Genomic DNA, 17,893 nt, shown 5'->3' with positions numbered 1-17,893 from the left:
AACCGCCAAGGATTTCACGGAAATTGATTGAGTGCAAGTATTTACAAAAAAGAAAAACATAATTATTATGTCAAAAACGATATATATTTTACTGAAAGTGTTAATATTAACGAAAGCGGATATCATGTCAAAGCATCCGGATTCAGACTCCATACAGGTAAGAGATTGCTTTCCATTTATGACCCATTTTTTTCTGCAAAGTTACTCGTCACTACTTTACAACGAGCTACACTTTCTAAATTTATTTAATTTCATATCATTAATATTATTAATAAGTAAAATTAAATATTTTTATAGCTAATAGTTCATTTAGTAAAACTGTTTATGATAATAAAATATATGTACTATATAATAATAACATAAAATCAAAATATATTAATAAAGACTCTTATGAATATCATACGAAGAAGGAGAAAGACAATTAAGAGCCAGCGCTGTAATTTATGCACATATGTTTTATTACGATCAAATTACATTGACATTTTAACTAACAATAAGTGATGATAAGCATAATCATAAAAAGCGTACGTTTCGGTTCTTTTTGGATCATGTTCAGCGCAATTACAAATAAAATATATTAAATTAAAAATATAATAATAATAATACAGAACAAGAATGTGTCACCCATGTTGTCAGAAAGCAAATGTTATATAATGGACCTCCGAGAAAGAGAAAGACCGTCCAATAAGAATTCTTATAACTAAATTTTGATTATAAGAATTTTTCTCGATAATGGTTATCCATTAAAGTTCATTTTTCAAATCTTTTATGCACGTCTTAAAACATTATTTAAAAAGTCGAAAAATAGAGAAATGGATATTAATCAGGCAACGAAGAGTGAGGCTTTTTCATATTTCATTACACCGTATGTTTCTTCTATATCCGAGCGATATATTAGTATTACAAGAAATCTTAATGTCAGATTATCCTATTGTAGTCTCAATAAATTACACAGTTACATTAGAGTTCAGAAAGACACTCTTTTTAAAGCCTCGTGCAGCAACATTATTAATAAAATTAATTGCAGTAATTGTAACGTCTCGTATATCGGTCAAACGGGCAGACAGTTACGTACAAGGATATCCAAGTATCGTAATCATATTAGATGGAATGCGACAAATTATTCTATTTTAATCGGTCACAGACTGGAATTTAATCACTATTTTGATTGGGATAAAGTTGAGATTTTGGATAGTGAACCTTTGCTTAAGAAACGCTTAATTTCTGAAATTGTGTACATTAAAAGGCAAAAAAAAGAGCCTTAATTTGTAGATAGAGAAAGAATGTTTATATTATACTTATATGGATGTAATCGATAAATTGCCGAAACTTTGAATGTCGCACCGTCTTATTTGTAACCATCCCTCTCTATTCATATTTATTTTATGTATCGTGTAATTTGAAGAGACTTGATATTCTGTCTCGAATATTTGTTGTTTGTAACATTTATCTTCTGTACAATATGACTCACTCAAGTTTAATATACTTCTATTACCAATTTCTTTTTTAATGTAGTATATTTTATTCGACGGTCTTTCTCTATCTCGAAAATTCATTGTATAACATTTGTCATTTGACAACATGGGTGACTCACTCTTGTTCTGTATATTATTATTATTATATTTTTAATTTAATATACATATTTCATTTACTTTGTAATTGTGCTGAAGATGGTCCAAAAAAGGACCGTAACGTACGCTTTTTATAATTATGCTTATCATCACTTGGTTAAAATGTCAAAGTAATTTGATTGTAATAAAACATATGCGCACAAATTACTGGCTAATAATTGGCTTTTAATTGCCTTTTTCTTTCTTTGTATGAAATAACATAAATCTATATAACATAAAACACTAGAAGCGTATGCGTGATATTATGAAAAAAGGGGATGCATAAATCTTGAAAATTTTGTTTAGAAATGGATGTTTTATAGTACAAAATTAAGCTTAATTAAGATGGTGTATTAAAACTTGACTATATTAGTTGCTTTCCATTTACATCAAAACTCAGATAATTCTCACTTGCGTTCTCTCTCGCTCGCACGTAACATACATGCGAGTGAGAGAGAACGCAAGTGAGAATTATCTGAGTTTTGATGTAAATGGAAAGCAACTAATATAGTCAAGTTTTAATACACCATCTTAATTAAGCTTAATTTTGTACTATAAAACATCCATTTCTAAACAAAATTTTCAAGATTTATGCATCCCCTTTTTTTCATAATATCACGCATACGCTTCTAGTGTTTTATGTTATATAGATTTATGTTATTTCATACAAAGAAAGAAAAAGGCAATTAAAAGCCAATTATTAGCCAGTAATTTGTGCGCATATGTTTTATTACAATCAAATTACTTTGACATTTTAACCAAGTGATGATAAGCATAATTATAAAAAGCGTACGTTACGGTCCTTTTTTGGACCATCTTCAGCACAATTACAAAGTAAATGAAATATGTATATTAAATTAAAAATATAATAATAATAATATACAGAACAAGAGTGAGTCACCCATGTTGTCAAATGACAAATGTTATACAATGAATTTTCGAGATAGAGAAAGACCGTCGAATAAAATATACTACATTAAAAAAGAAATTGGTAATAGAAGTATATTAAACTTGAGTGAGTCATATTGTACAGAAGATAAATGTTACAAACAACAAATATTCGAGACAGAATATCAAGTCTCTTCAAATTACACGATACATAAAATAAATATGAATAGAGAGGGATGGTTACAAATAAGACGGTGCGACATTCAAAGTTTCGGCAATTTATCGATTACATCCATATAAGTATAATATAAACATTCTTTCTCTATCTACAAATTAAGGCTCTTTTTTTTGCCTTTTAATGTACACAATTTCAGAAATTAAGCGTTTCTTAAGCAAAGGTTCACTATCCAAAATCTCAACTTTATCCCAATCAAAATAGTGATTAAATTCCAGTCTGTGACCGATTAAAATAGAATAATTTGTCGCATTCCATCTAATATGATTACGATACTTGGATATCCTTGTACGTAACTGTCTGCCCGTTTGACCGATATACGAATCGTTACAATTACTGCAATTAATTTTATTAATAATGTTGCTGCACGAGGCTTTAAAAAGAGTGTCTTTCTGAACTCTAATGTAACTGTGTAATTTATTGAGACTACAATAGGATAATCTGACATTAAGATTTCTTGTAATACTAATATATCGCTCGGATATAGAAGAAACATACGGTGTAATGAAATATGAAAAAGCCTCACTCTTCGTTGCCTGATTAATATCCATTTCTCTATTTTTCGACTTTTTAAATAATGTTTTAAGACGTGCATAAAAGATTTAAAAAATGAACTTCAATGGATAACCATTATCGAGAAAAATTCTTATAATCAAAATTTAGTTATAAGAATTCTTATTGGACGGTCTTTCTCTTTCTCGGAGGTCCATTATATAACATTGTTGCTTTCCATTTACATCAAAACTCAGATAATTCTCACTTGCGTTCTCTCTCACTCGCATGTATGTTACGTGCGAGCGAGAGAGAACGCAAGTGAGAATTATCTGAGTTTTGATGTAAATGGAAAGCAACTATTATCTTTGTGTCTAGAAATAAGTATTTTTAGCATCAATAACATTTTCTGTTTATTCTCCGCGGAATTAATACATACATATAGTTAGGTATACTTGAACTGATTTTTATGTGATTTTTTTTTAATTACTAAGATCTCTTTATTTTTTTAAATATTTATAACCATTTGTTAGTATAATATTAAGTAATATAATAAAAGTTGTACTAAATTAGTTTTTATTTTACAAAATTAATTTAGTCAGTATTATTTTTTTTTTTATGTTAAGAATAGTTATATATGTATATACATATATAACAGAAAAGAACTACTAAATATTGAAACAAAGTCGAGTATCGGTATAATGGAATTTCGAGTTGTATCAATTAATCCTAACAATAAAGCCAATGGTCACAGAAATTAACAATATACGTAACCAGCCAATTTTTTGCTATGCCTTCGATTTTCGTATATACATCTATTATATAGCTATATATATACATATACATACGATCTTACCCAGGTAATGAAAGTTAATTATATTATTGTGTTTTCCAAAATTTGTTTGTGTTAAAAAAATATAATGATAACCGAAAAGAAATTTGACAAAAGTTTAAGTACAAGAATTTATATAATTTCTATGACCATAAAAGACAATTTTTATAACATTTATATTCTTAAAGAACGAACGTTATTGAAACTTTAATGATAACAAATAAATTTTTGAAAAGAAAAGTCATATTAAAGTAAAGTCATTTGTTTAGAGAAGTTAACTAACTTATCGTAAAAAATCAAATCATTAAACAACATTGTTTCAACAATCGAAAAGAATTACACTTTCATGTATTATCTGCTAAGAGAAGCGGTTGTGAATTCTTAGTAACCCTTATTAATTTATTCTGCGTGACTTTGAGTTATCACACACAAATTGATATCATAGCAGACCGTCTGTGAATCAACGAGCATCGAGCATTGAATCACCACATATTGATTTATATAACATGTTCATTAATCCAAACGATCTTATTGACCTCTATTTGATGCAACATATCTCTTTCTCTTTGATATAAGAATCATGTTTGATATGCAAGAAGATGTCTTGAAACACAATAAAACCAGATTCGAAAAGAAATGTAACACATTGTATTTAACACATTATCAACCAGGAATATAAAGAATAATATTAAACCGATATGATTAAACAAATAAGCAATTTTATGGCAATTTTACTTATTTGTACATATATTATTTATCATTAAAAGTACCAGAAGTAGCCGCGTTTTTGGCCCAGGATGCTTACTTAATTCTTTTCTTTTTATGTTATACTTTATCAAGGATATTCAAAACAACAACAATTCATCATTAACAACGGATCATCCTGATAATGGTGAGTATAAGAAACGAAATTAATGAGATTCCACTTGCAAATGTGATCTCAGAATCTGTTGGTAAGTTGCAAAGAAATGCATAAATCGTTAAAAAGAAAAGTCTACGATAAAAAGAGATTGTAAAAATTATTTACATTTAAGAGAAAGAGAGTAAAAATAAAATCTAAAAAGAAATATTTTTCAACAGCGAGAAGAATGTATGAAAATTTCATTTTTCTGCAAAAGAAAAATAAAAATCCACATATTGTATGTAAAATTATTAAAGATTTAATATAAAGCAGTTAATTATATTATTTAACTTTGCTATTTTTTTAGAACAATCGCAAATATTATACTTCTGATTGCTTAATCAATAACATTTTTCCGAAAAATGTTTAATACTTCATTAAAAACTTTATATTTGTTTCTGTTCTGGATTAACAACTATTTTTTTGAGTCTTATAAAATACGCAAGCTTTTTTGTATTATTATATTATTTTAAAAGTTAACACTTATGCTAATTTCTATATTTTATAATTTACCTCTATTTTTTTTCTTGCTTTTATTTTTATTTTAAATTGTTTTTTTCCAAATTACTGAAATAATCGATTAATGTTCTTGTATATAATTATGCCAATATGTATAATTTAAAAATTTCTAGAAAGCATTTTGAGCAAACCAACATCTCCCAGAGCATTTGTAGAGTTCCATAATAGATTCCTAAATGAAGAAAACATTTCTGTGACATTTAGGTAAAAAATCTAAATTCTCAGTCTGTATTCTTTTAAATTTAACGACACATATATACAAAAACGTTGATTCTGTTATAATTTTACTAAATATAAAAAGGCGGAAAAATTATTTATTTTTTACAGATGGAATCAACCTGAATTCACAAACGAAGTAATACAAGGATACACAGTGCAGTATTGGTCCACCGAGAACAAAAAAAAGATTCAAATTTGCATAAACAAAAATATCTCAACTACAATATTGGAGTGCACGGTGCATAATCTAAAACCTAACACGATGTACTTCTTTCAAGTACAAGCGAATACTAAAGTTAGTGCTGGCCCTTACACAAATTTGATTCATGTATCGACTACGCACGAAAATCCAATACCGCAATTATTGATAGTATCGGGAGATACGATCGATAAATGGGATCTGGATTCAAATATTAACATTAATCTCATGAGCGAACCATTTACGACGATAATGGGTGCCACTTATTCGATAGCGGAACATAAAATTTATTGGATCAACGTTATGGGAGAACTAAAAATATTGGATATAAATGAACACAAAATTACAAAAATAGCTAACCTTCAAGGTATTGCGTACCATCTCTGCATTGACTGGGTAGCAAGAAATCTGTACTGGATGGAAATAGACGAGTTAAATTTTGGTGTCATCATAAAGTTCGACTTAGAAATGTGGGAAAATGGCATAGTCAAATATAATAAGATTTCAAAAATAGGTCCCTCCATATTTATTGAAAATTTAAATGTACTACCATCTACAGGGTATGTTAACTTTCATCCAATTGAAATAATCAAACAATATTTTCATTAAAAATTTGTATTAATTTGTAATTTTTCAATAATTTTATATGGCTTTATAATTAAGATCAAAAGTTATTAAAAAATAATAAATTAATACAAAATAGAGGAATTTTAAATATTTACTATATATAAAAGCTTTTTTCTGCTATTGTTATAATAATGTTTTATAATAAGTAAAGTAATGCATATATTTTTTAGAAATTTATATTGGATAAATTACACTACATATGATAAACTTGATGTAATACAATCGGATCTTGATGGAAAAAACACTCGAAAGCTTCAGAAAAATTTATCTGTTATATGCCCTTTCCCACTGAATAATTTTACTTTACAAGCCATAAAAATTGACGACATCAATACTAAGAAGCCGCTAATTTACTGGCTAACGCCAAAGCTCTTCTTTGTGACAGACATTAACGTTTCTACGTGCACGTTGATTTTACGAGACGAAGAAACCGACATAATATATTTCGGATCTTTAATGATTGACAAGACAAATATTTACATTTCTAACAATAATCATATACATGTTTTGAAAAAAAGTATGCACTTCTCGAGAGCGTAAACGCATTCAAAAACATCCAAAAAATAAAAACGTCTTCCAGGATTGATCAATTGTATGCTTTCGGTGAATCTTTGCAACGGTATCCTCCAATAAGATGTCTGACACCTGACAAAAAAAAATACAACATGGAAATACTGATGGTAACGGCGAACAGTATCATCATAAATCTTCCGGAACCGGTCTTCAAGAGTGGATGCAAAAGATACAACTTACCTACCATTCTATACACTATCAACATAAGCTATTGTTTGGACAATGAGCTTAATAAATTCGATAATTACACCATACGGACGTGCGAGCGACTTTACGAGATTCAGAATTTAAAGCCGCTTACACAGTATCAGTTACTGCTAACCCTCAGCAATTTTTACTCTGTTCGGTTATCGATGGACCCGTTATTCGGCTCGAAAGTGATACTGATAACTAAACCGAGCAAAGTCGATTTATTAGACGCACCGGAAAATGTGACAGTTGAAGCTCTGACGCCTACTAAAGCGGCAGTTTATTGGATGCCGCCCAAGAAACTGAACTGCGTGCCCGTGACCTACAAAGTATACTGGACATCAATTAATTTGATAAACAATACACGAGAGATAAGCAAGTTCTTACTTATCAATAAAACCGAACATAAGATAGACAGTATGTTAATCGAACCGTTGATACCAGGACAGAAATACAGGGTGTATGTACGCTTGTATCCAGCGAACTTCACCGATCATTATAATGACAGTTTGAACAAAACCTTGTACATGTATTCCGAACCAAACAACATAATTTTGAACGAGATTAGCATAAATAGTATGAATATCTCGTGGATTCTTAGCGTTAATTTGACAATTAATTACGTATTAGAATACAAGAATGTTGATATTGAGAGACAGGAGTGGCAAATTGCAAACAATTCTAAGCAAAATAATGAGGGGGAAGTAATGTACTATATAAAAAACTTACTACCAGGAACTCAATACGAGTTTCGTTTGATACTGAGATACCCTAAGTACGAGAAAGACTTTATATGGCCGTCTGATGGAAGATTTACTTTTTCAACACTGAGTAGCAACATAAGTAAGCAAATGAAAATTTCATAACATTGTATGCACCGAATTAGCGATTCTACAGGAGATGCCTGACGGCCTACTCGTTCATTTCAATATGTCATACAATCCTATATTGCAGTATGATTCGGATGAATATGTATTGATCAGAATCACACGTGAACAAATCAAACTAGAACAACTTTTAGGCAGCGGCGCATTCGGAATGGTAAAAACTAATTATTTTAATGCAATGTCATACGCTATTAATTTTTAGATCAACATAAATTGAAACAGATACACATTTTTCGATAAAAATAATTATATGAATAACTTTTTATAAGAGATTATAATGCAAGATTTTTGTGAGATAACATACATATGCACTCTATTATATATTTCTCGTTAAATCATTTAATACAAAAAATGAAATAATGTTATTTGACATTAAACTACATATTTTTTAATGAAGTATAAATTTAAATTAATTTCAAATATTTTGCAGGTATACCAAGGAAAAGTGAAGAATTTAGGAAGAACGGGCATAGAGATACCCGCTGCCGTAAAAATGCTTCGAAAAAATGCTTCTTCGCACGAAAGAAAAATGTTTTTAGAAGAGGCCAGACTTATGAAGTATTTCCGACATAAACATGTGCTAAGATTGTTGGCCATCTGCTTAGACCCGGAAATTCCATCAATCGTGTTGGAATTAATGGAAACTGGTGATCTGCTACAATATTTGAGAGATAGTCGAAAATTGCAACCGTCAGATTCACAAGCTCTGCGTCTGCCAGATTTATTCGCCATATGCGAAGATGTTGCGCGAGGCTGTCGCTATCTCGAAGATCTACGTTTCGTTCACAGGGATCTCGCGTGTCGAAACTGCTTAGTATCCGCGAGAGATCGCGAGAACCGTATCGTCAAAATCGGCGATTTTGGATTAAGTAGAGATATTTACAATAGTGACTATTACCGCAAGGCAAATACAATTATTTTTAAATAAAATTTTTTTAAATGTTTGTATGTTCTTTTCTTGTCGTAATAATATAGTGCATTTTTATTTTAAATAGAAAATTTATTTAAAATAAATTATTTCTATTTATATAAAGTAAAAAATAAGTGGACGTTGTTCATTTTAGTATAAATACTTAAAAAATGGAAAATTTCAAGATTAACTTTGCTAAAATCACATGTTTTAGAAAGGACAAGAACTGCTTCCTATTCGCTGGATGGCACCGGAATCTTTAGTGGTCGGAATATTTACTTCCCAGAGCGACGTTTGGTCATTCGGGGTTATAATTTGGGAAATTACATCGTTGGGTGAGCATCCTTACACTGGCAGGACTAATCTGGAAGTGATAGATTATGTACGCACTGGAGGCAGGTTGCCGATGCCTCTAAATTGTCCACCGACCTTGTACGAGTTGATGCTGCGTTGCTGGAGTTCAGCGAATGATAGACTGAACTTCAAACTCTGTCTCAAAAATATTATAGCTCTAAGAAATAACATAGAAGATATTTTACTGAGTTCAATGGATATTATCTAGCCGATAAAATTTGATTAATTAATGATGATATATTCCAAATGATTCAATGAGAAGTTTAACGTAGGAAAAATAATTGTAAATAACCCATACAGCACAGATCATTGCGATTATATTGCAGCAACATTTTGCAGTGAATTTGCAAAGTTGCAATATTGCGGTGAAAGATTGCTACAATATGTATGCAATCTTTGTGTGCTGTATGGGAACTAATATTTTACCGTTTTCAAGTTTAATCTTAATATGTTAGATTTATCGATAAAAATAAAGATATTTTTCAATCATACTTTACAAAATTTTGATGATTAGAAAGCACAACACTTGTTCTTGCAACTGTAAACAATGTGATGCTTATGTTAATACTTTTAAATAATTGAAACAAAACCTCTTTCTCTAATGGTTCTGATTACTATAATTATCGGTAGATTGCTACAGTAATTTTAGAAATAATGTCTATTTCATATTATATTAGCACTCCTTTTTATATTATATTATTTCTTACATAAATGCCTTAATAAAATATACAATCATATTACATTAATATATATAACATTTTTTAATATTAATACATAATATAGAAGAATTAAATTTTATAATGTGTACATTTTTTTAATTTTCTGGATTTTTTTATTCCCTTTGTTTTTCTTTTACTCAAAATCTGGGTGTACAACTGAATTGATTTTAAGCGCAGAAATATTTTTAAAAATGCAGATAAAAAAGAGAATATAGCAAATCACTCAAATGTATTATGAAGAAAAGATAATTCTCTTAAACACGACCAAATTCCGGTTAAGTTCGATCAGCGATAAATTTAACTGAGATAGCAACTTTAAAGTCGTATCGTTCCTAATCTCTTCTTTCCCATATACCAAACAACAAAGAAATTAATAATTACATTTCTAACAATGAAAAAATAATGCACATATCGTTGATGAGCCGATTAAATTAATTGGAATTTGATCTGGAGGTGGACTCTCACACAGCCTATATCTTGCGCGGCAATCTGTCATTCGTTGTCGAAATATTTCGCTATGATATATGCGCGGAATATTAAATTATACAAGTATTTTAAATTATAGATTATTTATTTATTAAACGATTGATGTATCACAAAGCTCTTCGTTAAGTTAATAACTCGATCTTGCGATTCGATTGTTTAATTGCGCGTTCTCAATCCGAATCATATTTAGATCGCCAAAAAGTTGAACGGTAAAGTATCGAAATATTTAACTTTAAATATTGTTATAGAAATAATTATTGCCCATAAGAGAAGTTCGCAACAAAACAATATTTTATTGTTTTGTAATTTGTGTCACTACGTTTTTTACTTGATTAAGTATATAAATTATGCGAAATATGCTCTTCAAAATTTGTTGTTGCAATATGTGTATACTCCGTCCAAAGAGAGAATGACTTCGGTCCAAACGAAAACTCGTCCGTTTTGCGCAGGTCTCCACCCACAGAAGCCGTATCTACGTATACGGTATTGAGTATCTCGCCATGTTCTCCCCACTTTGCCCGCTTATGCGCGGACCGAGGTCATTCTCTCTTTGGACGTAGTATATACACACAGGATTATTTCGTACAATTCTGATTTCTAATTTCTTCCCAGCAAAACGATGGGTGTATCGAGGCCGTGTCATTGGCTTCTCGCTGCGGTCGTCCTGAGTCTCTTCTCGAGCTTGATGGTGAGCGAGACGCGGCAGCTCGCGAACTTGGATTCCCCGGCCATCGGCGTGCTAAGAGACGAGACGAATCGCACTAGGGGGTTGGCGGCGATTCGCCGGCGAAGATATGTGCGATTTCCTACGGGATCCGCTGCTTACCTCGCCGACGTGGGTGGCGGTCCACCTGCGTCGCAAGGCAGGAATCTCGGGCCGATCGCGCGTTTCGTCCCCCAGTTACCCGGTACGTGGAGGCAGCACAAGTCCCTCTGGAGGAGCCCCGTAATCGCCGATTACAACAGGCCGGTGATGTCCCATCGGACACCGCGATTGATATTCCGCGACAACGACTTCCTGCCGCCGATCGGAGGCGGCGGAGCCTCTTTCTTCCAGCAGTCTAATCAGTTGCCGGAATTCGAGGATGACGTCAGAGGTAAGAGCCTTTTCTTTTTCCTCGTTTTAATTATGTGCGATTGTATACGCGTTCTTCAATCGTTTTCGTTTCTATTGCGTTTGAAATTCAAATTTAATATTTTGTGTTCAAACTGACTCATAATTAGATCCTCTTATTATTTTTATTTCTCATGTTGCAATTTTTAATATGCATTGTTGCACTAAAAGCTGAAGATTATTTTCTTGGCGAATTATAAAATTATAATCTCACAATTTCTCTAATATTTAAACGATCTTAATGAAAAAATACTTTATTATAGTGTTTTGAAAAGCTCTCGAGATAAGCTACAAGAATATGCAATAAAAAATGGGGAGTTCCATTTAAGAAAACATCGATCACATTGTCCTCACCTTAAAAAGGCCACTCAAGGTCAAGTCCATATTTTTATCATGTGGCCTCCTCAAGCAACTTTTGTCTGAAACATTTTTGTCTATTGGGCTCAGCTTTTGAGATATTTGTGTGGATTGATTAAAATGGTCCATCCTATATACATATATATATATAGCAGGTATATAAATATGAAACCGGAATTTGCCCATACAGATACGGCTTCTGTGGGTGGAGACCTGCGCGAAACGGACGAGCTTATGCGCGGACCGAGGTCATTCTCTCTTTGGACGGAGTATAGTTACATATTATTTATGAATATTGATTACTCATTAATGATATTAATAATATCCAATTATACAAATCTTAGAAAGCGTAGTTTTTTTTTAAACAGGAACGAGTATCTTCACAGAAGAAAATAAGTGCAGCAAATAAAAAATCATGATTCAGCAAAAATGTTTAATTTAAATTGATTATTTGGATTCAGTTACTGTGATTTATAATGTTCATCAATCACAAATACGCAAGCGTGTTATGTATCGCTCGATTCAAACCTCATGATACAAACGTTACAGTCCGTCAAGAACGACGTGCACGAATAATGAGCCCTCAAGAGCACGCATAGTATGTATATATGTATATATATATATTTATAATATTTTACGAGATATGTTATATTTTTTATATCAAAATATGTTAGATTAAAATATAAAATAACCCAAAAAGTAGTTAATGAAAAAATACTTTATTATAGTGTTTTGAAAAGCTCTCGAGATAAGCTACAAGAATATGCAATAAAAAATGGGGAGTTCCATTTAAGAAAACATCGATCACATTGTCCTCACCTTAAAAAGGCCACTCAAGGTCAAGTCCATATTTTTATCATGTGGCCTCCTCAAGCAACTTTTGTCTGAAACATTTTTGTCTATTGGGCTCAGCTTTTGAGATATTTGTGTGGATTGATTAAAATGGTCCATCCTATATACATATATATATATAGCAGGTATATAAATATGAAACCGGAATTTGCCCATACATGGCCCTAGCTGTCAATGTAGTTACCGTCAAACCGCGTCATTGGTGCCATTTTCTTGTTTTGACATCTGATAAAGATTTTCAACTCACAACAATACAAGTTTCATACAACAGCATAGTTTTTAATAGCGTTGAACATGTCGAATTTTGTGCCTGGAAACTACGATTTGCGGACAGCATTGATTTTCTGTTACCATTTGAAGAAAACTGCTGCAGAATCGCATCGAATGCTTGTCGAAGTTTACGGTGAGCATGCTCTTGGTAAATCACAGTGCTTTGAGTGGTTTAAAAAAATTTAAAAGTGGCGATTTTGACGTGAGAAACAAAGAACGTGGAAGAAGGGTGTGATCTATTATGAGCAGCTAAAACATGGCGAAACCGTTAATACTGAACGCTACCAACAGCAAATGATCGATTTGAATCAAGCTTTGCGTGAAAAACGACCAGAGTATCAAAAAAGGCAACACAAAGTGATTTTGCTTCATGATAATGCACCATCACACACAGCAAAACCGGTCAAGGAAACGATTGAGGCGTTTAGTTGGGAAATACTTTCGCATGTGGCTTACTCACCAGACTTGGCTCCATCCGATTACTATTTATTTGCATTGATGGGACACGCACTTGCTGAGCAGCACTTCACTTCTTACGAAAATGTACGAAAATGGCTCGATGACTGGTTTGCCTCAAAGGAGCAACAGTTTTTTTGGCGTGGCATCCACAAATTGTCAGAGAGATGGGAAAAATGTATAGCTAGCAATGGGCAATACTTCGAATAAAATATTTTTTATCATTTTCATACAATAAACGTGTATTTTCTATACAAAAATTCCGGTTTCATATTTATATACCTGGTATATATATATATGTAAAAGAAACAATTGTCACAAAATTGCAGTTTTTAACAAAAAATATAGAAAATATATATAATCTGATAAATCTCAAGCGCATGAATAGTGACAAAACTAAAGATTTATGATTCAGTAATTTTCTTATTGTCTATAATTTTATCGTATAGATTAATACGCAAAATAGAGTCATAACCACATTATTGTCTCACAAAATACACACACACATACATATATACACAGGCGATTCATAATTAAACTTTAATCAAGACGAACGGCGGGGCAGACTTATGGTATCGTCGATGGGTTAATTCATGGTGCATTAGAGTTCGTGCATTCCACCGGCAAGTTTAATGGATACCAGTTTCTAAAGAGGGAAGGAGATCCACCTTTCTCCAACATTCTCTCCTCTCTCTTCCATCCCCCTTGCGTACTTTGAACGCACGAAACAAGCGGGACAATCTCGCGAGGTCCTGCGGCAGATTTCGCATAATCGAGCGAGAGCGACCGTAATCAGGCATTGTCAAAGTAATAACAGTCCGAAAGAGAAAGAGATAGATAGATAAATAGAGAGCATGGAATACCGATGAAACGCATTAATCCATCCGATATGCTAGACTTTCACCAGAAGCGAAGCAGCGATATTGCTCAAAGCATTCACGATGATTAAGTGTAGTATTGATGAAGTTACGAAACTCACTCATTCATTAATCAACAGGCTGGGACACTTAGACCGCAATTTATATAAATACAGTTATAATGTCTAAATTAAAAGTGTGAAAAAGAGGATTTTATGATATAAAGAATATTAAAATATTTTTCTTATGTACGTGTGTATTTAAATTCATCTTATTTTGCATTTCTTGAGTTTTCGAGATATGTGTGTATGTGATTATATATATCTCATTTATTTGTTTAGAAGCACCATTTTTTTGAAAATACCTTTAATTGCAATTGAATGAATTATTTATTGTGTGTTAATTATTGTGTTCTTGCTTATAATTATTTAAACTCAGTATATGAAAACTCAACGTTAATTTTCCATAGGTTACAATTTAAATAAATGCAGTTATAATGTTTAAATTAAAAATGTGTAAAAGAAAATTTTGCAATATTATGATAAAATATTTTTTTTATGTGTGTTTAAATTCATCCTAGTTTACATTTCTTGAATTTTTGAAATGTGTGTATGTAATTATATACATATATCTCATTTATTTCTTTTAAAGACATCACTTTTTTTTCAAAAGTATCTTTAATTGCGATTGATAGAATTATTTATTACGTGTGTTCTTGCTGATAATTATTCAAACTCGATATATGAAAGCTCTCAGCTGTTAATTTTCCACAGGCTACAATATTATAAGTTGACCTCGCGTTGCTAACTGATTTCATAAATTTGCACCGCTGCCGACGACAGGTCTCGTTTCACGATTTAATGGGATCTCAAAGTTTAAGGGATATCCTGGCCCGGTTCTCTTTCTCGCGCGAGCGTCAACCGTATCTGAGGCAGACAAGCGAATAGTCAGCAGATATACGAGCCGGGTGTCTTCTTTTCCGGGGAAGAAAGAGGAACGGACGTAAGAAGTGGGTGAGGCGGGCCGGGTAGGGTGGAGAAATCACGCATTTATTTTCGGGACTTTGGGGAATCTCGCCGCGGCTTTCTGAATGGAACTCGTAGAAAGAAAAAGAGAAAGGGGGGAGGGAGGGAGAGAGAGAGAGAAAGGATTGCTACGACTCGCTGGAAAATATACGTCTCTTCGCGAGGAGGTATATATATATATATATATGTAGGCAGGAATCCTGCTAAATCTACTGGAATTAAACGCCGAGGGGCACTTAAGGAAAGGGAAACTCGAGGGCGCCGATTTATTCCGCAGCTTTTCAGATCCGCCCGCGTGGCGATTATTTACTCGCGCGTATCTTCCGCGAGATCGCCACTGACTTTAGCCACGGCTCCTGACTACAGTACAGTTCACAATGTAATTTTATATGTAAACAAGGATGTCTATTCCCCGGAAAACCATAAAAAACCTGGGATTCTCAGCAATTCCTTTTCTACATGAAAAAATCAGGGAATTTTATTGGATCTCGGGGAATTTTTTGAAAAATTTTTATTGTAAAATTTTCTAAAAGCTCAGGCACATTTTTGTTTGAATTTTCAGTTCTGAATGTTTGAATGAAATTTCAGACAATCTATCTTAATCATCAGAGTCGTTTTTCTGAAAGTTCAGAAGAGTATATCTGCGAATTGAGTGTGTCTAAAAATTCAGACAGTGTCTGCAGAAAAACAGACACTTTGTCTGAAGTTTCAGTCAGTTTTTTTTTACAGTGTTCTTTTTGATAATTTTGCTCTTATATTGTAAGCAGTCGACAAGCCAAGTGAATTATGTATTTAAAATATATTATATCTATCTCTGTTTTAATATATTCAATGTTTTAACAAGATATTGAATATGCAGGACATATTTTCTATTGTAATTTTCAGTGATAAAAAAAAATGGAAATGTTAGGCAAATGAGAAATGTTCATCTTACGAAAACTATTAAGTTTTTTTTTCAGTATATTTGCAAATTTAGCACTTGAAACTTAAGAAACTCTGTGTTTTTCCTTTGTATAAATAAAAAGAATTAAAAAACGCATATAATAAAAAAATTTATTTTAGAAATTTGCACCAAAAGACCTCTTGCATCAAAATATTCTCTTTTTTCCTGGAATTCTCTAAATAAAAATACTTGAAAAAGCAAAAAATTTTTTAAAAATTTGCTTACAAAATTGAATAAAAACGCTCTGATAAAAATGGAAACACATTTATGAGATACTCTGAAAAATTTTGTCAAAAGTTTCTCTTGACCCCATATACCAGAAACAAAACATAAATAAAACTGATATTTAAATTCTTCTATAAAAATGTTTGTATAATTAAAATTTGTTATTAAAGAATGTGATGTTAAAAAGTGGAAAAAATGTGATAGTATATAACAATATTAAAAAATTCAAATTTCTGGGATCTCATCGCAAATGGGCAATCAAATTAACATCGGAAATCTGTTAACGAACATTTTGCAAATACTATTACATCGAGACTGAATCATTCAATTCCAGTTAAGTTGATTTCCCAGTTGAAATTTCCATCTGAAAATTTCGACGAGAAATCAAATTGTTCCAAATGTTTCAGCATGTTTTGACCATCCATCTATTCGAGATCGATTTGGAAATTACGACGATATTTATCAATACATTATAGTGTCGAATTAAAACCTTGATCAAAAAGTAATGATAACAATTGTTTGTAATCGTGACACATTCATTACAAACAGTGGTTTGCATAGATAATATTAAAATCATCTAGATAAAGATAATATATAAAATTTTATCTTAGATAAGATAAAGATAATTTATTTCAAGTTTATCTAGATAATAGATGAAATTCTAAAGCCTTTTATCTAGATGATATTAAAATAATATTACTTTAAAAAAAATAATAAAGGGAAAAATGTAACAACTAAAAATAATATAGATTTACCTATAGACTTTTTCATTAAATACTTTCCCATATATCTTCCACTATATTACTAATAGAAAAATTGTGCAAAACTGAAAAAATCACATTTGGCAGTGAAAAATAATAAAAAATACCACGCATAAGGCAATATGATGCAACACACTTTAGGTCTATTCTTTATAGTTTATAGTTTCATACTGAGTATAGTGCTGAGTGATTCTTTAATATGATTGGATCTTACTTTTGGTTCTCCGTTGTATCTAAATATAAGAACTAAACATATTTAAAAAATCATAAAGCGCTTATTAAAAACTGAATTTGAAAATTTAAGATGACGCATTTTTCCATCTAAGATAAAGATGTAGATAATATATATCCTATTATTATCTAAATAAAGATGAGATAATGCAAATGCTTCAT

The 17,893-nt window shown here is 31.5% G+C and overlaps 1 protein-coding gene across 1 annotated transcript in view; it reads left to right on the top strand.

The window, feature by feature from the left end:
• LOC115237278 (protein sevenless-like) overlaps positions 1–10,185 on the top strand; it is a 13,947-nt gene extending 3,762 nt beyond the window's left edge. Inside the window, 10 exon segments of the mRNA XM_029810220.1 lie at positions 6–157; positions 4,898–4,949; positions 5,591–5,681; positions 5,805–6,455; positions 6,693–7,015; positions 7,018–8,137; positions 8,139–8,325; positions 8,602–9,075; positions 9,296–9,727; positions 9,851–10,185. Coding sequence (XP_029666080.1) covers positions 68–157; positions 4,898–4,949; positions 5,591–5,681; positions 5,805–6,455; positions 6,693–7,015; positions 7,018–8,137; positions 8,139–8,325; positions 8,602–9,075; positions 9,296–9,643 — 3,336 coding nt within the window. The 5' untranslated portion in view covers positions 6–67 and the 3' untranslated portion in view covers positions 9,644–9,727; positions 9,851–10,185.
• The last annotated feature ends 7,708 nt before the right edge of the window (positions 10,186–17,893 follow it).

Source organism: Formica exsecta, unplaced genomic scaffold (genome assembly GCF_003651465.1).
Source record: "Formica exsecta isolate Colony F162 unplaced genomic scaffold, ASM365146v1 scaffold283, whole genome shotgun sequence".
In the NCBI taxonomy this organism is placed as follows: domain Eukaryota; kingdom Metazoa; phylum Arthropoda; class Insecta; order Hymenoptera; family Formicidae; genus Formica; species Formica exsecta.
The sequence above is the reverse complement of the archived record's forward strand: the minus strand, read 5'-3'. Positions and strand labels throughout refer to the sequence as shown.